The 22,990-nt window shown below is 26.1% G+C and overlaps 1 protein-coding gene across 2 annotated transcripts in view; it reads right to left on the reverse strand.

The window, feature by feature from the left end:
- LOC105366532 (zinc finger protein rotund) overlaps positions 1 to 22,990 on the reverse strand; it is a 126,177-nt gene continuing 103,187 nt past the window's right edge. For both annotated transcript variants that reach the window (XM_011505012.1, XM_011505013.1), the window contains one exon: positions 1 to 1,451. In XM_011505012.1, the coding sequence (XP_011503314.1) occupies positions 273 to 1,451 (1,179 nt within the window). In that variant the 3' untranslated portion in view covers positions 1 to 272. The remainder of the gene's footprint in view (positions 1,452 to 22,990) is intronic.

Below are 22,990 nucleotides of genomic sequence, written 5' to 3' on the forward strand. Positions count from 1 at the left end.
GAGAGAAAGAGAGGGAAAACAAAGCGAATTACTGGACGACACAAAAAATTATTCACTTAGTTATTTTGATAATAGCAATAACTAAAGATGAAATAGCAAAATAAACACGTTAACTCATGGCCAGAAAACAGGCGGATTCGTAATGAACTTTAGCGTATAATCATCCAGAGATTTTGAAAAAAATAAATGAAAAAAATCCAAAATATATGGTGCATGTATTAATTCTTCTTTGTAATGATAAGTACTGCTTGGTTTGTATGTTCAAATGGCTACTACTTATCCTTGAGGCTGCCAATGAGTGCGTGGCTTTCCATACTTGTACTAAGGTTGCCCAGGTTACTTAGATTACTTAAGTTACCGAGATTGCCAAGATTGCCTAGATTTGGTTGGTGAGCATAATTTCGGATTTGGTGCAAGCTGATAAGCTGGTTTGGAAATGAAGAATTCTGATTAGTTGGCACACTAGTAGCTACAGTCGAAGCTGCAGAAGTTGTGGAAGCCTTTTGGGAATTGAAGGTTTCGTAAAGGTAGGGTCTTGAAGCTGGATGGTGGCTTGTTGGATAATGCAGGTGGTTGAGTGGGTTAAGCGGATGCTGCATTGAAGAGATTGAATTGATAGAGATAGAGGAGATAGGGGTGAAGGCTGAGCTACTATTCGGATGAGTGGAATGATTTGGGTGGTTTTGTTGACCGCTAGATGGCTGAGGCGTCTGTTGCCTTGAATCGTTCTCAAGAGAATCCCGATGTGAGTGAGGTGGCGGAGGTAATAACATTTCCCCTGATGGTTGTGCTTGATGATATTCAGCTGCTGGATGATGGTGATGAGGTAGTCGCTCGTGCAATTCACTAATAACTGAATCAGGACTGACTTTAGGCCAATAATGTTCTTGATGGTGTCCAGTCATTGAGTGAATAGATGGCCTAAGACCTGAACCGATAATAGGTGGCCGTTTATCAGTGCGCTCTGCATGCTTCTGCATATGCTTGGCTAAATAAGTTTCCTGTGTATAACTCTTGCCGCAATATTGACAAATGTGAGTCTTGAGATGTTTAGATTCTTTATGCTTAGGTATGTGTTCAAGAAGGCTAGGTTCATCGGAAAAGCATTTATAACAAGAATTACACTTGTACGGTTTATCAGTTTGATGACAACGCGAGTGGCTTTGTAAATTACTTAGCTGGCTGAATGCTTTCGTACAACCTGGATGCCGGCACTTATATGGTTTGTCACCAGTGTGTGTGCGAATGTGTTGTTGTAGATGACTTAGCTGCGTGAACTTACGTTGGCAGATCTCACAACGATATGGTTTTATACCGAGATGGATGCGTGTATGTTGCGACAGGTACGATGAGTTAGCAAATGCTTTAGAGCACTGGGTACACTTGTACGGTTTAGCTTCACGCATATGAATTTGTGTATGTAGCTGCAGGTCCGCCTTACTTCCAAAAATCTGAAATAGGTAAAAGCCACTTTTAATAGGAGTACGTTATATACTTAATATAATAACTGTATAAAAATCATTAAAGTTATCATTAAATAATAATGTAAAACAGAATACAAATATATATATATATATATATATATATATATATATATATGTATGTAATACTCGTCGTATTATATAAAATATATTAGTTGAGAATGCATACATTATATTTATAAATGTTTTTCAATCAAATATTTGAAAATAAGTTTTACAGTAGAAGTATTGGGAATAACAACATCTAGAAGTGGCTATTTATCTATCTATAGTTCGCTGTTTCCTAGACATTTTCCTACGCTATTTATACGTTTAGTTTATTTATTTATATTCTACAAATTCTCTTAAAACATTCATATCCATTACTAGGTAATCTTATTCTATATACCCCCCCCCCCCCCCCCCCCCCCCCCCCCCCCCCCCCCCCACCCCCCCCCCCCCCCATGGGGATACAAATATTCTATTTCAACATACTTGAATTCGTAAGATTGTAAGAAATTTTTTACGGTATTATATTTAAATGTGTTAATCTTCTTTGTACTAGATTTAATATTAATATGATGAAATCACATTTGAATCATTATAACATTTTCTATTTTAAGTAAAGTATCCTTTATGAGTATCTAAAAAAGATCAAATGATTATAATAAATAATATACATGTATTGTATGAAAGTAATACAAGTATTAATATTTTAGTTTGCCATTTGAAGTTTATTAAAAATAGTGCCAATACTCTAAATGTATTACATCTTACCTTTTAAAAAGAACTACAATTTCAGCATTATATCACTTTTTAATAAAAAACTATTAACCAATAGTATATGTAATAAAACATATAATTTAATATTCTTCGTATAAATTATAATTCATTGCATAGATCAAGGAATATAAAGCAAAAATATATTAATCAAAGAATTAATATTTATATTGTGTAAATAGCAAAATATAAATATTTTATATAATTGTATAAATTGTTATAATTATAAAATGAACACTTTCCATGAAAAATATTTGAATACTTAACAAGAAAAATAATGGTTTGGGAGCAAATATTACACTTATTATTTTAAAATAAATTCCATACCAACTTAGTAATAAAATTCAAATATTTATACAAATCATGTTAACTATTCACTATTTAACATTCTTAATTAATATTAATTAATATTATTCTTAATATTAAAATTATTCTATCGTTATCTACATACGTAAATATGTGTTTATTTACATATTAAATTATTTATAAAATTAACATTGGAAATAAGCAAAAAAATCGTTGCTTTGATTATATGATATGTTAATACGATAGATTTCATAGTAATTATTCATACTACAGCAAATTGAATCTGCGTATAACAATTGTAAATCATTAATTTTATTATGTCCGATTTTGTATTTGTTGTTTTTAGTTGATATTAAATTTTTGTTAGAACAGAATGATAATTTTTTCATCAAAATAAAAACTAAAAATTAGTTAAAAATACAGGGAAAATTTTGATAAATCAAAAAAAATTTTTCACTGAAAAAAACTCATTCTTATAAGAAAAAAAATATTACTTGATCATTTCTTGTGTTTTAAAATTTAAAATGAATAAAAACCAAATAGCGTTTTTACAAGATTACATTACTATTAAATAAAACAAATATTTCATAAGAACAAAATATAATGATGAGATAAATATCCATCAATATACTAGAATAAATATAAAAGTTTAACAGAAATAAATATTATAAATATTTTATATAAGATATTAGATATTTTAAGCTGCAGATAATTCTTGTAAAGAAATTTGTGGAACTATTAAGATAAATAATAAATTACTGAATTTATAAAAAATATTAAATTTTGTTAAATTATATTTTTATACATTAAATACTTACTTATTATGGGAGAAACGAAGTATTACACGTATAAATTTAATTATTATTCAAATTAGAAGGATTTTTATTTTCATAAAAAGATATAATGATCTATATACATAAATAAATGAAAAATTGGACTATTTAACTTAATATTGCCTTATCATAATAATTTGGCTTTTTATAATAGTGTGATTTATATTATAACAAACACTAGATTATAGACTAAGATAGTCGTAGCACAAGAGGAGTCTGGATCTATTCGACAAACTATTTCCTTTAACTTGGCCGCGTCTGGTCCGAGTCACATTTTTAATTTCCTCCTTTCGAAACACGTCCTTGTCGATGTCAAGTTCGGGTTCTCACACTAAACATATTACGCTGTATCGTCTAAGTTAAAAAGTGTTTATACTAACTTTTGATATATCTGTTGCTGTTGAAACTATGATGAAACATCTTAGTGGTCATTGGAAAAAACCATTACACAATTGTATTTAAAGTACGGCAATAAACGCGTTAGTCCGCCTAGCAAAAATAACTAGAAACATTTCTACCTTGGTACGACTATATCATTATCCTTTTCTTCGACATTGATATAAAGCAAGATTTTACCTTGCAGGAGCATTATTATACTAATTTCTCACTGGTTAGTTTTGCTTTTCCTTTCGAGCTAAAATTTCAATTATTGCTTACGTTTACTGATATTTTAATCCTTCCAAATATATTTTTTCATATTACAATTTATAACAAAATTAATTTTAATATAATATTATTAACCCATAAATAATGAAGTTTATATTTTAATAAATCAATATATACTGTCTCTCAATGTAATTTTTATAATATATGTGTATATAAATATATAGAAAAAATCTTTTAAATCTGATTTTAGTGTATTAGTTGAAGTAACTTGGATTAAAGTTATTTTACACTTGGCTTTTAAAAGTGGCAATCACATATCAAAAATTAAAAAAAATTTTGAATATTACAATTTGAATATTTAAACAAAATATAAATCTTGTATATTCCACAAGACGACAATAATTATATTATGATTATATAAATAAATATTGTAGCTACGATATGGAAAATAAAGAAGTTTTTAAAATGCAAATGAATACTTATATATATTTGATATATATTTGATATTGCACTTAAAATAACTATGTATATTTAAATAGATAATAAAAACTAGTATAGTATAGTTTTTATTGGCAAGATTCAACGAAATCGGCTGGCTTACCACCATCACAGCATATATCGTTCGTTTCTTTTATATATAATTATTTTTATCTTTGCTTTTTGATTATATTATTTACACTTTAAAATGTAGGTATATAGAAGTTTATAGAAAGAAACGTATCTAATATATGAGATCGATAGATAAATATTATATTTATGTATAAAGGAAGAAAGGTGGCAGATTTGAACAATTGCAAATGGTTCAAAGTCAAGATTTATATATTAAAGTTTTTATAATTTGCTACTTGAGCGATGAGAATAATTACAAAAATAATTATATAAATAATAACAGTTCTAAATGAACAAATATATTTAAATTAGAAATATAAATTCTAAAATAAAGATCAATACATTGACCATTTCAATAAATAATTAATGCATATACATTCAAATACTATAGTGGTAGATAAGTTTCATTAATTTTTATGATTTTCTGATTGAAAGTTTCACCTACTGTAAAAAAAATTCTTCATCAAATTCCAAGTTAAATTTAATGTATATATTAAAGCGGTTTAAAAACTGATTTAACTAGGAGTATATATACTAAACGCAAGCGCGGCAGAAACTTTTATGAGAAGGCGTTTCCGGACCCTCAACAAGGACGTAATTAGTCTAGAAGCAGCCGGTAAGTTAAACGGTAGCCTTTAACAAAGCTCGTCTTCCCTTGAAAACAGATTTGCACAGTACCGACTCCCTAAGGCAATATGAATGATTCTTGACCTTGAAGCATAGTCCATACAGTGAAGTGAAGAAAGGAGCAAAGAAAGAGAGAGAGAGCTTCTCATGTATTAACCTGTTAGTGTTTTGCTTTTATTTCCAAGATCAGCGTTTTTCTGTGCTTACTTTAATATGGTAACTTTTATGAACAACTATAATTCACATTTTACTTTGGATATTTAACTCCTAATACTATATATATATATATATTAATTTATCTTACTTGTATAGAAAATACATTTAAAATTTTAACAAAAGCCTTTTATATAGTCTTATTATAAAATGTTGTATATAATTATTTATTATGGTATTTAAAAATATATAATAATATGCATACGTATTATAAAAGATTTAGGTGCAACATTATTAAAAGTTAGTTGTAATACGTAATACAAATAGCAACTTCACTTTATATTAGTACCATCATTGTTATTATCTTCCTGTTCATTTTTACGTGTCAGAATTGGCATTACCATTGTTATTATAAAATCGAATTAATATTGTATAAAAAACAATAGTCATATATATACACCCATTTCAATTGGGTTTTCGAATTCATTAATGCATATGCAACAAATATATATTTTTTAAACAATCTTAGTCATGCTTTCGCTTTCATATCAATGAAGTTTTAAAATTACGTTTCATGTATACAAAATATTTCTTTTTTCAATTAATTTTGAATGATTGAAAAGTGTATTATCAATATACTATTGTTATTATTTAATAACATCAAAATGATATATTTTACTCAGTGTATTAATATTTTTATTATTTATATTTGTATAAAATTATATTGAATTATTGTACTTATATATACAAATAAATTAAATATTATATAATTATGAAAAAATATATAAAAAAAAAATAAAGTAACGGAATTCATCATTTAAAGATTATTAATTAAAGATAATTTTTTATATTGCACCTTGAATAATTACTTTTTATTGTGAATGCATGTAATGTATATAGAATTTATTTCAGAAATAAAGGGTGGTAATTGAAAGGATGACAATTGTATCATACTATAAGCTTTTTGCTTTTCAAACTACAGACTCCTATACTTTTATACTTATTTTTATACATAAGACTATAAATAGATTATAAGCAAAGAAACTACATGTAAAAAGAAGAATAAACTGCACAAAAAAATGAATAAGATGTTTAAAGAAAAATGTGAGTTATGCTGAGGACCAATTTGAAATGGTTGCCTTAGACTGGCAATGATTACCAGTCATAAATAATCGTCTCTCTCACGCGCTTTCTCTCTCTTTTATCTTTTGCTGTATACTGTGATTGAAATATAAAACGAATATATTTTCTAATTTTTCTTACCTATTTTCAAGATGATCAACTTACCTTCTCTTTTTGCAGCAAAATATGTTAGTCCTTGGAAAGATAACGTTCCTAAAAAGATAGTATATAATTATCGTTTGCAAGAGGCTGTTAGTCTTTTTGCAATAGTTTCGAGAGGCGCGCGTTGGAATTATCGGTTCACTTGAATAGCTCTCGATGAAGTTACTCTGCGAATTTAAGCAAAGCCGTTAAAAAGGTGCTGCCTAGAAAATTCATTGTTAGAAAATTATTATCATTATCACTCTGAGTCTTCACCTTTCTCTATGATTTTCATTTTTGTTTTTACCCTCTCCATATACCTTTCCATCATTTTTCTATTTAGTTACATTGCTATGTTCGCATTTTTCCACATCTAATTGGAGTTTAACCGCTCTGATAATACTCAAGATTAAAAACAATGTACTCGTTGAACAAAAAAATAAAAAGTTGCTCCAATATAAAATAGAAAACGATGAGGAAAGAAAAAAAGACAGTAACTACACGTTTATATTACAACAATTTTTGTTTTCATCGAAAGGAGCATTTAGTGTCCAAAATGTACTCTGGATTTTCATAATTTTTTTACTCTGTTCTCTATATCTCTTTACTTTATTTTTCTCTCATTTCTTAATATACAAATATTAATATTTCCTATAAGATTGAAAATTAAGCAATTGATTTTAATAACTTGTTTTAGTTTTCTGATGATTTTAAGTAAGAAAATGAGTTTATTTACTTAGTATATTTACATGTACGCAATAAAATTAATGTTGTACTCATATGTAAATATACATTATAAAGATATTACATATTATATTATAGTAATGTAAACTTTATTTTCTATGAATAAACATTGAATTTTTTATTTATCATTAGTTATTTCAACATTAATAATGTATCTTAGTGTGCTTGATTTAAATAAATAAACACGTTATGTTTTTATAATTTTTAGTTAAGTTATGCTTATACAAGTACATTAATTATTATATTAATTTTTTAAGCAATAAGTGCGTTAATTTTATACACAGTAAAAGTAATGAATATTCATAAATTAATTTAAACTTAAATATTGCAAAACATAGTATTTGTTTATATTATATTTTTAATCTTATTCTTAAAGAAATATTTAAAATTAAACTTATAATGAAGAATAAAATCTTATTTTTTCAAGAAAAATTTATATATTACATTATAACATAAGATATTTCAGTACTTTTCCAAAAAGAAACAACTTTATATCCTCACGTTGTTCAGATTTTTATTCAATATAGTTATTATAGGCTCTTACGCGTTCATATATTTTTTGATAAATCGACCTATCATGATTAAGATGCCTGCAAATACGTTATATTAAAGAAGATAAGTATATATAAAAAAAAGAAGAAAACAAATTGCGGAGAGAGTTTTGCAAATATATAAACATGTTATGTAGTTGCAAAAGACATTTCTGCAATTTTTATCTATCTTTTGACAGATTTTTGTTCTCTCTAATTCTCTTCATTACCTCTTTTTTTATTCCATCTTTACCTATTCACTTATTTCGATGTATACATATGTGCGTGTACATAAATGTATATATTAAATTTATATAAAGTTATTGGTTATTTTATAGTGTTATATAATGTACGTAACTTTATCTCTTGTATGCTTAATAAAATTGGCTTATGCTTTCGTATTGCTCTGAAATTAATCATTATAATTGATAAATTTTTGTATTTCTTCACTGCATCGAACCATAAATATCTTTAAGCGCCATGAAAACAATACAGCTTATTAAAAAATATTAAAATGCATTTTAATTAGAACTGAATAACTAGTAATATGTTTGTAAAAATAAGGATTAATTTTAAAGAATTTTTTTAAATATATAAAATAGTTTGAAATAATTGTAATTCAATGAATAAAAATATAGGATAGTAATTATATAATTTATAGTGAATAATATTTATAAATACACTAAATATTTAACATTATGAGGATCAAATAATAAATTCATCAAATCAATAAATCTTTTAAATACTTTGAAAATATCTTGTTATATAGCTGACAGAATAATGTATTATATACATTAACGTTTTTATACATCTATTTATATTCAATATTAACATTCCAATATATTCTCTCAATAACTGCTTAATTTTCTTATTCAATTGTAATGAAATCTTTTCATAGAGATTGAAAATAAATAAATTCAAGATTAATAAGCCATTATTAAGAAAATGCGAGAAAAGGAATAGTAAAGGAAATTAAAAAGGAAAAGAGAGAAAGAATAGAAAATAAGAAATATATTTCATGAAAATTACGTACTATCCAATAGAATGCCAACTAACACCTTTGCACGTTTCTGCAGGCATTCTTTTATAATATACTTACAACTAACTGTTGAGTTATAATTGATCAATCAAACGTCGGTATAGTGGTTTGTTTATGTTATTGAAATATATAAAGATAAAATTATTTATATGCATAATATTATTTCTTCCTTCTCGTTTTAATATTATAAGCAGAAACAGGATGTTATTAAAAAAAATTTTATATGAGTGAAGAAAGGAAGTCAAATGAAGAAGTACAATGTAAATTAATTATTTTCTAAGTGCTACTTTTACAAGATATTAGAGAGAAAATAGAAGGATGATTATCTACAAATAGAAGAATAGCTAAGTATTTTATTTAATCGAAATTTTAAATAAAATAAGGAAAAATTGAAAAATGACACCTTAATTTTCCTTCCTGTAAAAATATATAAAATATGATATTAACATACAAAGAAATAACGAATTATATTTATTCAATAATGCGCTCCATTCATAGCATAAAAAATTTTAACAAATAAAGGATATATATGCAGCAGTTTCAAGAACTTATTAATATAAATTATGTATAATTAAAAAAATTTTTAATAATGATTTTAAGTAAACTATTACGAAAAGATTTTCTATTGTAATTTCTATAAAACTTCAACTATAGCTTCAAACAGTAATAATTAAATTACTTTGGGATATAATAAATGTAAATGAAATTGATTACTGATTAATGAGAAAATTATTTTAAATTCTATTGAAATAAAATCTTTTTAATGTTGATAAATATATATTTTTAATGTATATATATATATGTGTGTGTGTGTGCGTGTGTGTGTGCGCGCGCGCGCGTGTGTGTAAAATGTAAGTTTATTTATTTATTTTAACGTATACAATTAATACGATTAAAATAAATGAAAATATTTTGTAAATACTAACTATACAAAATTAAATACATTATGAATATGAATAGAAAGAATAAATACAGATGTCTTATCAAAAAAGATGTAAGAAAACATGAATAAGCTATTTTAATTAATTGGAAAAACTTTAATTAGATTAAGAGTTAAAGCTAACAAAAATGTATTATAATATTTGTAAAAATAACATTTATTTTAAATGTTATTTTACAGAAAATAATATTCAACTATAATTCAGCATATTTATAAAGTTTGAAAAAAGAACTTATCATAAATAACTGATCTAACGTATAATTTAGTAATCATATTAATGGAGAATTCTCGTTTACGTTTTCTCACCCTTATCGTAACTTTGACAATGTTTACCATTTTATTTTATTAAAAATTTTATTATATAATTTTGCCACAGAACAAATTAAATTTGTTAATTCAAAATTAATAAATATGAGTGTTGGATCAAATAAGAAAAATTGTTAGACATCCAAATAAATTTAAAAAAGACAAAAGAATTAATTTCCCGTATTATATACATTTTATTAATAAGTAACATAAATTACTAATAATTTTCTGACTGAGGTTCTTATGATTGTTAGAAATAATTTACTTTATAAAAGAGGAAAAGGGGGGTCGACAGAGAGAGAGAGAGAGAGAGAGAGAGAGAGAGAGAGAGAGAGAGAGAGAGAGAGAGAGAGAGAGAGAGAGAGAAAGAGAGAGAGAGAGAGGAAGAGAGAGCGAGAGAGTGAGAGAGAGAGAGAGCGTGTAAGAATCTTATTTTACCAATCGCTTTAATAACTACTTTTCAAAAATTATGTGCATACTTTCAGAAAAGGTATAGTTTATTAAAGAAAAAGACTAGTTATAAAAGAAATTAATAAGTTTATTATTAGCCCTATTTAATAAAATAATATATGATATTTTTAATTAAATTAGTGATTTACTACGTGGGATATAGAAAATGAAATCTTAAATATACGTTTATACTTACAATTTCCACTAGATTTATTTGCCTTTGTGATATGGTCATAATACTTTTTTAATTTTCTGGTATAGTCTTGTATAATCGTATGTGAAGTATTTAATTTACAATTGAATAATTTTCAATTTCAAATGATATTAAATTAAAATAAATAAATAAATAAATAAATAAATAAATAAATATATATATTTATATATAATTAATAATTTTTTCGATTTCGTAAATAATACGAAGAATATTAATATCTAAGGACAAATTACATAAATGCTAAAAATAAAAATATTTGAAAAATTTATAATAAAGATCATCAAAGTTAAGAATAAAAGATAATTCAGACAATGCATTAATTTAAATTTATTTTAATATATTATTTTAAACAATCAATTATGATATTATTGATTGTATTCTATTGGTTTTTATAATAAATAAAACAGTTACATACAGAATTAATAAAAGCATGATACAATATGTTGATTAAATATTTTTTAATTTATTTTGTTATTACCTTATTTATTTATATGGCTGAGGTTCAACGGTTGCAGTATCGCGTTCATTGAACCGATTACATGCCTAGGCTAAACCCAACTTTATCAAATATGTGCGCGCGTGTTGGCATGGTCAGATTATAATGTGTATCAAATACGGTGGTAGTTAAATCAACAAGAATTTGAAAAACATTTTGCATTCAAACAAGATACTATTTGAAAGATGAAACTACACGCGCGCGCGCACACACGTACACACACACACACACTTGCGCACAAAACATGAATATAGAATCTTATAAATAATTAACTTTTAATTTAAAAATTTTTTCTAACATTCTTTACACATAACAAGTGTATTTTCTTGTAATATTTTATATATGAAATTTAATGTTAATCATACTTTATTATATAATATATAATCATAATATTATTATTAAACGATAATTTTAATTTTAGAATACCCAATAGAAGCAAGTCAAGTTAACTAAAATTTTTTCATATTTATAACATATTGTTTATGAGAAAAATTTCAGAGACTAAAAATTGTTTGTATTCATTTTATTAAGAAGAGCATACTAATAGTTTGGATAAAAATCAGTATATAAAAAATGAAAAATCAACTTCATAATTCTTAAATATTTGTTAAGTATCAAGGTAGTTTATCCTTGCAGAGATTTATATCAGTATAAGCATATGTTGCTTAATCATAAGTTCTATGTTTTACTGCTCTATCTGTAATAAAAATTAACTTAAATCTTTTATTCTATTAGATTTTTATGTTTACTTGAATCAACATTTCAATTTATCACTGTATTATTAATATTTTCTAGATAATTTGAGGTTTCATATTAAATTATATTCATTGTATTACAATACTTATACGATTATTTAAAGTTGGTGAATAAAAGAGGGGTTAAAAATTATATTAAATTCTGTACAAAATTTTTAAGATATTGAAAGATTATATTTATTACAATCATTTTTATATAAAACTTTATATAAATATATAATTGTATACTATAATATTAAAAGATTTTAGGTATTAGGATTGAATATTTGTAAAAACATCTATAAAGTGACAATACACTTTATTTGTACGATATAAAAAATAAAAGTTAATACCTTTTTTAAAATATAAATTGAAAATATGTTTGAAAAGATTTATTAACATCCATTTAACGATAATATACACATTAAAAAAACTTTTTAATCGAGTCGATAATGCAGATTTTGAGGCGATTTATGATTTAGATATATTACATAGATAGATTTACACATCAGCATCGATCGACATAAATAAAAAATTTTAAAAAGTTACACGAAAAATAAATATTTTAGTAAAGGAAGAGTTCTGGAACGAATGCGGATGTATTATTTACCTTTTCATCCTCATGTGGTGTTGGTGGAGTAGGTGGTGTATACATGCGAGGCGCGTAATCTCCCAGTGACGAGGCGCCGCCCGTCGAGGATCCCTGACTCCTCGGCGGGCTCAAATCGGGTATAGCCGCGTGATAGTCTTGAAGACCTGGCACAGCCCCCGTCGGTACCAACGGTCGATACTCCATCGTGCGCACCTCCATTTTGGTACCAATTCCAAGTCCAAGCCCTGAGTACACCAGTTTGAGGCCGTTTTAATCTAGCGAGCGAGACAATAGCGGTCGATCGATCGAATCGCCAAGATCCCTTTAGCGGAAACACGTGTCCTCACGTCTATGCTACACACACACACACACGCACACATGCATACGTATATATCTATATACGAACAGGGAGCGCGCGCGCTGCACCTGAAGTGTCAAGTCCACATCTTATGCATGTTTCCTTTCTAATTTTTTGCTTCTTTATCACCTCCCGTTGGGCTACCCTTTTATTGAACTTCTACGTCTTTAATTAATACTCGTTGATGCATGGTTATTAAAGGAAGATTAGTCCGCCTCTTCGGCCTCGTGCTCGCAATGGAAGAAAAGGGCAGCAAATCCTGCAACAGTATTACTGTACACATGCGCACAAGGGGCTCGCCGAAATCTCCCATACGTGATCGTCTGAATAAGTATCAGTGCGCATTTATTATTTTGCAGTCAATATGTTGCACACTTCGGTTCCTCGTTTTTTCTTAATTCAACCTTGCTCCTCACCTCTCCACCTTTATCCAATGCTCACCCCTTGACTACTTTTTACCGACTGAATGTTTTATGCCGCTTCGTGCGACTCACTCTCCAGCTCTCATCTCTTACTTGCTCCTAGCCTCACTTTCGCGCGCGCGCACCCTACTGCCAGACAACGAGAAAAAGAATGAAAGAAAGAGAAAGAACATCAGAGAGTAGGAGGGAGATATAGTAAAGCGCTAGGCGCCTATTGCCACCGAGAGCCTAGAACAGGACGCATGACCCCCACTTCATGTAAGCACCCAAGTAATGCCCCCCTTCCCTAGAAAATCCTTCGTCATGGGTTTCGTTCATTCTCCACCCTCCCCCTCGTAGTACTGAGCTTTAACCCACAAGTGTGCAAGAAAGAAAACAGATACTGCCTGTCGAGGCCCTACCCCCACCGACTCCCAACAGTTCTCCCTCTCTCGCAACATGTTATCGAAACGAAAAGAGATAGAGATAGATAGCTAGAGGGGGGGGGGCAGGTCCGATATTCTTTCTATGCGTAAGTCAGAGTTAGCAGCAAAGCAACCGCTGATGTCCTGTGATCGTGACAGACTTTCTTCAGATTCGCTGTATTTACGATTAAGATGAAAACAGAGACAAAATAATAACGGCAATGTGAGGTAATCTACAATATGATTAAACACATGTATCTTGTCTTTTATATTATTGTGGATTCCTTTTTTAAATCTTGCATTATCTGATTCGTCTTTGTCTTTTATTATTTTTTCTTCTAGTTTCATTTATATACTTATCTCTAAATATTTTATTTTTATTTTTAATTTATATCTGTTGTATTTTCATATTCATAAGAAGAGAGTCTTGACTAATTTACTGTTGTAATTATTTTCATTTTTCATTTGAATAAGTATAAAATTTGCTTGTCTAAGCTTTAATGTCACTTGTCCAGGTCGTCACTCTTCGCTGTTATTTATTATCCATTTTTTCTTGTTCCAATCTTCTTAAAAAATATTTATCATTTTTAAGTACTCATGTTTAAATAATTATTTCTATTTTTCTTATAAATGGTAAAAAGAAATCATTATTTCTAATTTTTTAACCGAATTGCTCTTAATATGCATTAAATGATTTTACAGAATAGCGTATTTTTAAAGTTACAGAGATTAAATAAAATCAAATTACTTCTTAAAACTACAATAAACTTCATGATTAATTTTCGTTATTAACTCGGAATATTTTAAAAAATAATTGTTGAATATTACTTTTAGATCTGACAATAATATTTTTCATTATAGGAACATTTTGTTTAAAATTATAATTTCTGTTATAAATATTTTCAAAAAATATAAATACCTTGAATGAAATCATAATAAAAAAAATAATAATATATAAATAAATATATTTAAATTTGTATTTTGTAATTGAGATCACACCAGTAAAATATATGCAGTCTTTCTTTTACATGATTAATAAAAACTGCTTGATATTATAAATAAGAATATAAATATTTTATGAACCATAAAAAAGCTTGTATTTACTAATTCTCATAACGTACAATTTGTTTTACACAATTCACACTGGGAGTAAATTATTAAGTAACTTAGTTCTTACATTTGTAAGTTCGGATTTTTAATTTCTTTTAATTTTACTTCCAAATAATTTTATTAAAATTCTGATATCTTAATATTTCCAAGAATTCTTTAGCATATTCCCAAAATAACTACTATTGATTAGCAGTATAGATTACTATATTTAGTGATATTATTATACAAGAATCTATTTTTAAAAAATTGTAATGTATTGCTTACCGTTTAAATATTGTTGACCTTTAATTTTGTTAGTATTTGCATATAATAATATTTTAATTTATAAATATCTGAACTTAAAATTAACAGTTTATGACTATTATTAGTTTGTTAAGTGTTATCAATAAAATTATAGTTTTACATGCGATCTTGATTGCTGTTTGTATCAATTTTATTAATAAATATTTCATGTTATTTATAACAACTGTAATACTTAATTATAGAACCTATTTTATCGTTTTGTATAATTATAATTGAGAATGGTATTTAAATTATGATTTAATAATTATTATTAAGTTAAGATTTATTTATATAATAAAATATAAAAAATTTTGAGATTTGATTTATATATATTTATGTATTGCCAGTATTGTTTTGAATTTTCTAGTTTATATTTTCCAAAAATTTTGATTAAAGTTTATTTCTTTTGCGATCAGTGTATGGTAAATGTATCATTGTAGAAAAACTTTTAGCGCTTGATTTGCGATATTATTAAATAATTGTACATACTTTAGAACGAAATACTATTGAAGGTTTTGGAAGTATCTATCTAATTTTTAATAAAATATGTTGTGATCGATCATTTGAGACACCTAAACATTCGTTATACAGTTTTAAAACGTGAAAATTTCCGACAACTTTCTGTGTAAGGCTAATATACATTGATAGGGTTCAATAGTACTAAAATGTAAACAATTAACGAATCGATAATCATGGGCAAGGAGGTAAGATTTTTGTTTAATTGGTTATTGCTTAAAAATATAGTTTTGTACCTAATAATGAATACATTATCGGATATTTTAGTACGTACACTTTGTTATACCGCCATTAATGAGTAACGAAAGCGCATGCGTTAAATCGTCGGTCGGTGGCATGCCCTTGTACTTTCTACGTCGTTACGTTATTTCGTATTACGTCGTCATATGCTGCAGCACAGCCTCCAAGGGCGTCTAGAGCATCGCAACCATGCCTCTATCTCTTGTGGCTGCTACGATCGCTGGATGATTTGATGGCTGTCTGTTTTTGTTTCGCATACACTCGCGACTCTTGGCGCACTTTTCAATGCTGTCTGTATTGTGGAAAGTCTACAATATTTAGCCGTTTCACGGAACGTCGTTAGTGTTAATTCCATCATTATAAACTGGCAAAAAAATTTGTTGCGTAGTAATAAAATTTTTTTTTTCTGATCAATATTCCATCATTTGAATGAACAAGTTAATTTTTTAATGAAATCGAAGAAACACTGCTATTCAAATGATTTTCAAATAGTTTCTCTATTATCATTTGTATTTTCCTTTTCCAAAAATTCGTAAATATACTATAATTTGATTTTAATTTATTTGTTTTTAATTAATTCTTTTATTTTACTACATACTTATCAGACTAGTTTTTTAAAATAACATACTAGGTGAAACTCTTAATTTTAGTATATAAAATAATTTTTTCCTTTTGTACTAATTTTTCCTACTGTACTTTAAATAATAAATGATTCAGCCTTAACAAATTCACTGTAATATTTTCATTTTACATACCAATAATATAAATAATTAACATAACATTTATAACTAATCTCTCTAATACAGGATAGATTTTTAGTTACTTTATTTTCTATTGGGTCTATTCTCTGTTGGATTACAACAAATTACGACTAAATATTCCAAACATGAAAATAAATGGGTGAATGAAGAATATTATTTCAAAATATTTTATATAATAAATATTGTTTAAGTATTATTTTATATAATAAACGAATCATTTTTAAGAAATTATTAATATAGTTGCATTTTTATTGTATTTTTATATCATTTATGGAAGATGCATTAGACTGTATAAATGTATTGGAACTTAAATTGTTATTTATGTATGTATATTGTATGAACATGTAGAGTTTTAATCGTATAACTTTAATTAATAGCAAAGTGAAGTGAATTAATTTAATAAATTATAATATAAATGAATTATAAAAATTTTAAGAATGAACGATTTAAACATTTAACAATGACATTAATCCGCATTAACCGAATATTAAGCATATTTTTAAATAATTTGCATTTTTTAAGTAACTTTGTTGGCAATTCTCGATAAAACGAAGTAATAAGGATATCAAAAATTTAAACAACGTAACTTTAGTAAACATCATTATTCTTGTAATTCAGTATATAATTGCTGTTATTTTTTTTACAAATTTGAATTTTTTTGAGTCAATTAAAAATGTACTCATAAATAAAGCTGAGCGACAGAAATCATTTACATCAAAGGTGTGACAAAATTAATAGAATTATTGAAAGTATAGATTCGTTGATTCTGATGAATGGTTCAGAATATGTAATATCGAATACGTATACTATTACTGAAATATCTCAATTTAATGCAAAGAGAATAAGAGATTCCTGTATTTACATTATAAGATAAAAAAAACAAAATAAGGAATAAGAGAAAAGTATTTAGGAGAAAATTGAGAAAGTAATACAAAAACAATTGACAATTATACTTGAAATAACAAAAAAGAACAATACACAAAACAAAGAAAAAAATTTATGTCGATAGAAAAGTTTAATAATGCTACGTATTTATTTAAAGCAAATGAAATATAATCCAGTATTTGTAAAAAATGTGAAGTAATAAGAGATTGACAAAAAATTAATGTTAATAACTGAATAATGCTGAGTTAAACATCATTATTGTAGATTCCGATACTTATCCGAATACTCCGATACAATTTAAAAAAAACAAATTTTTCTTTATGCTATCCACAAGACTTAGTCAATCTTATTAATTTTCTTAATTCATTTTACGCTATTAAAAATCATTTAATAATTAATAAATTTAAAATATTAGAAGAGTATCTATGTAGAGTAATATGATTAATCTTTGACTATTATTTTTAAAGTCGTATAAGATGAGCAGATTTTCGAATTACAAAAAAAAGAAAGAAAATATAATAATTATAACAGATAGAAAAATATGCATATTTTATTCATACAGCTTTAAAGTTTTCATTCTTATCTTTTTTCTGTCACATTTTATTCCTTCACAAGCTTTGATATATTAACCTCGAAAAGATGCTCAACGAATTATTAGATCTTTAGGATAGTTATATATTTACTCTGATTTTATAAAAGGCAGTCTTTGTAAAAAAAAGAAATGTTGAAAAGATTTCTTTTGTATTTTAAAAAGAATTATTAATTTAAAACTGTTAATTAAAGCATTTTTATTTTAGTAATGTATTTCTTAAAGATTTATTTTCAGAATAATTTCTACAAAATTTTTACATGTATCTCTAAACAAAAACTTACTAAGGGCGAAGCTATCTGCAATGTCTATATCTATTGAAATGCTATATAAATCGGAAGTCAAAACGAAAGCATATTATCATATCTAGGAATTATTGCGTGATACCCAATGAATAAAAGTAAATAAAAATAAGTAAAAGTTTTCCCAAAAAAGCTCGAATACTTAATAGACCATTAGATGCCTAATATCTGTTTCTCCATTAATATAGTAACTGAGTGAAAATAAAAATAAAAATAAAGGTCGGATGCTGTGGTGTCTCTACCACTAACATGAATTACGTCGAACAAGATCGTGATTGTACGCTCTAAGAAGGAGTTATTCCATTATGCCCAGGTATTTCCTTGCAATCTCGGGTAATATTGACAAAAAAAGATATGCAAGAAAAAGAACTTATCGAGAGTAAGCAAATAATTCGTGCAGATATTGAGAGAGAAAAAGCGGGAGGGAGAGAGACAGGGAAGGGAGAGAGTAAAAGAAAAAATATAAATGCCGGAGTTTGTGGAATGAGTGAATACGAATAGATAGGAATCGGGATTGCTTAAGTAGACACCTTTATCATGTTTATTACAAATATGAGCAATCATACGTCGACCATCGAAGTGTATGCACTATTTTTATAAATCAAGTAGTGAGCACATGTACAATTTTTATAAACTTGTAACTACGTACATAATGTATAAAAAGTTTAGAATAAAAGAGCCATTTTTTAATTAAATACTTTAATCTAATTTTGAATTTAAAATAATTTTAAATGATTTAATTTCAGACTATTGTTTATTTTAATTTATACGTAATAGTACAATATTGATCTTTATTGTTGAGTATCCATCTTTGGATTGTCTGCCATTATAAAAGTTGTTCGTTTTTAATTGCATGATGCAAACTTATTTAATTTTTATTTTTTAAATATAATATTAATAATATACTTTTAACTTAAAGAGAGAATTAAAAATCAATAATCAAAAGAATTTGATTAAATTAATATAAGGAAAAGTAACAAACAGTAAATAATAATTTTTTGTTATACGTATGTGTCTGGTCAATATTATTACGATCTCACTGCTACATTGTTCAAATTTTCAACTAGGTGATTTGAAACAGTGTGGCCCAATCATTTTTTTCCCTCCTTCCGATTTTTAATCATTTATATCATTGTATATTTATGGTTTCATTTATATATTCTCATTTTTTTTCTCATTTAGGAATGAATGAGGCAACGAATTAAACAAACCGGATTTTTTAAATAGTTTACGCTTTAACAGATAGCTGTTAAAATTATGTTTTTTACATAATTATGTGCACTTTATTTTTTTTAATGAATATCCTTCCTTAAACATAGAATATTCTGCACTGGATCTAATTTGAAATACGTAACACTTCCCGAATCGTTATAATGATAATTAAATAATTATACTTAGCTTATATAAATATTTTAAAGATGAATATTTCTCTTTCTCTTGCTTGCTCTTAATTGCGATCTCTCCTTTTTTAGTCCCATTAGTTGTATAAAAAAAATTGTCGAATAATCGCGAAGTACAATTCGATTACAATTTTGTACCTACTTATTTTTTTTTATGAAATTAAATTAGTTCGATTAAAGAAATTCTTTGTTCATGTCTATGTATATACTCATATAGTTTACTTTTTTAACATATTTCTTATTTTTCTAATATATATATATTATATATACATATATATATATATATATATATATACATACATACAAATTATACTCAATTTCAATAAAATTAATAAGAATAATTAAATATTTGTTAAGGAAATTTACTTTTCTTATAAATTTATAAAATAAAAATAAATAAAATTCTATTAATAGTAATTATTTGACAAAAGTATTCACCCAAAAAATTAATAGTAATATTATCTTAAGAAAGATATATTTACTTATATTATTTTCATTTATTTTTGTGTTTATTTAATAAAGGATTAAACGAAGGATCCATATCAGTATGAAAATAGCTTTTGTTACACTTCACAAGAAGTTTGAAAATATTCATATTACAGTTTTTACCACTTTGAGAAAATTGAAATCTATCTATCCGATTTCAGTATATCTATTTTTTAGTCTCAATTATTCAATTACTAAGTTTTACAAAAGTTTTAGTAAAGTGTTCTTGTATTCCTTATAATTTTCGTACTGTTCGGGCCTACAATTGTTCATAAATATTACTATTAATTTGGCAATAGTCTTAATCGTAATGGTAAGAAAAGATCAATAATATATATAAATTTTATTTTTTGTTTATTTCTTTTATTTCATTTATTGTGATATTTATATTATTTTTGTAACTTATTCAATATTTATATATAATTATTTTATGGATTTTAACGAAGTTTCATGAATAAATTTTTGCTGCTAAAACATTATGTATATTTTATTATTTTTAAAATAGATTATTTTAAAATATTTATACAAATAATGGTGACATTTACAAATTAAAAAATAATATAATATCTTCTGATAGTAAATAAAATTCGCATATACAAATTAAGACAGTTAAACATATTTACCGACTCTACTGAAAATCGTAGTTATTTTCCAAATTATCAAATTGAAATATTTATGAAATTTAAAAACTAATATTTTATACATGAACTGATGTTTTTAAATATTATTTATTAATTTGTTAAAATAAATTTTGATTTTATTTTCATGTTAATTCAAAATAAGGTAATTTTTTATGAAGATGTTAACATTGCCTATCAAAATGTAATGTAAAAATACCATTATGTTGATTAATCATTGTTATCACCGCTTATATTATTTAATGTTTAAAAATATTAATATTGGTGTGTGTAATAGTGTGTGTAAAATTATAAAGCTTGAACTATTATAGCTTAAGTATATGTTTATTGCTTAAGTAGCTGTTCACTTCCATACTCGTCATATTCTCTTGAATAATGTTTAGTATTTACCTAATCTTATCCAAAAAATTAATTATAAGATTAACCAATCTCATTCTAAATATTAAATAAATTATATTGACTAATTCAATTTTAAAAAATAGCGGAACAGCAAATAAAGGTAAAAAATGAGATAAAATTGTTATAAATTTATCCTTCAAACTTGGAGTATAAATTATTATCTAGTCATGTACACAAGTTCAGAGTTTAAAGAACAGTAAGTTCTTTAATTAAAAATGTATTTAGAAAAATGTAGTAACTAATATTAAAGACTGAGGACGATGGGCTAACAAAGGAACAAAGTGTGTAAGTCAGTGTTGTGTATTAGAGTAGACAGAATTTTTCACTTTCTTTATTTTTCGATGCTCTATCAACATCTGTCCTTCTGATTTGTTCGCTTTTTCGAGGGTTTTATTGCCCAATTTCACTTTGTAATACTGTATATGGATATTTGCTGTCGGATATCCCTTTTTCTAAATCCTTTGCTCAGCTTCGACAGCATACGTTTATCCGTTTGCTTCGGTTGTATAGAAGGAAAAAAGTGGTTAAAACTTACAAATGAAGGATATTGACACGAGAGTATAAGCGAGTGCCTTCAGGTCATTGCAATCGGACCGAGAGAGTTAAAGGATTATCCTCTTTTAAACTCTTAAACCATCAAAAGCAATGCAGGGCCGGAAGTACAACCGGTAGTTTGAGCTGTGCATACTTTCTGTTCATTTATCAGCTTCGCTAGGGAGCATGCGATAATCTTATGAGAGGACTATATATAAGAAATGAGGAGGAATAGAAAAAGAGAAACAATAGAGAAAAATAAGTGAGAAAGGAGTTTCGAGCGGTAGACAGGTCAACATTTATGCTATTCGCTACCCTTTCGTTTTTTCGTGGTTCCCCTCTAATTTGACCGCGCAAGCAGTAAAACAGTAAAATTTTATTGGGATCTTCATTTTCAACAACTGTGGACCTATACATAGAAGCTTATTGTACCCCAGCAGCATGATTGTAGATTAAAGTTGGATCCTTTTTCTACGGTAGTTGCTACTTTTCTCTTTTACTTAGTATTTATTTAGTTTTCTTTTAAAATCTTTTATTTCTATCCTAAATAGAACAGATTTAAGCATATGTGCATGGCCAAATGTTTCTTATGGATTGATCATACAATAAAATGTTGGAAATAGATTATTTCTTGTATGCTTTATCAGTTTTCGAATATATAAGGAAATTTCCAATATTATAATGTATTATTACACGAAACTTCAAAAATAATTTTAAAATATTTACATTAACTTAATATTATTAGTCTACCTTTTATTTTAGAGCCTTTCTGTTTTAGAAATAATTGTTAAAATGAATTTTCGTTTTATCTCAAAAAAGTAATCTAGGAAATAATATTTATAATACAATTTATGATAACACTTATTATAAAAATAATAAAAAGGAAGAAAAAGTTGCAGTGTAGGTTAAAATAAGTAAAGAATAGTAAATATTGCTAATTTATCATTTAATACATCAAAATATAAACATAAATTTATTTATA

The sequence above is a fragment of the Ceratosolen solmsi genome, unplaced genomic scaffold, assembly GCF_000503995.2.
Source record: "Ceratosolen solmsi marchali unplaced genomic scaffold, CerSol_1.0 scaffold49, whole genome shotgun sequence".
Taxonomy (NCBI): domain Eukaryota; kingdom Metazoa; phylum Arthropoda; class Insecta; order Hymenoptera; family Agaonidae; genus Ceratosolen; species Ceratosolen solmsi.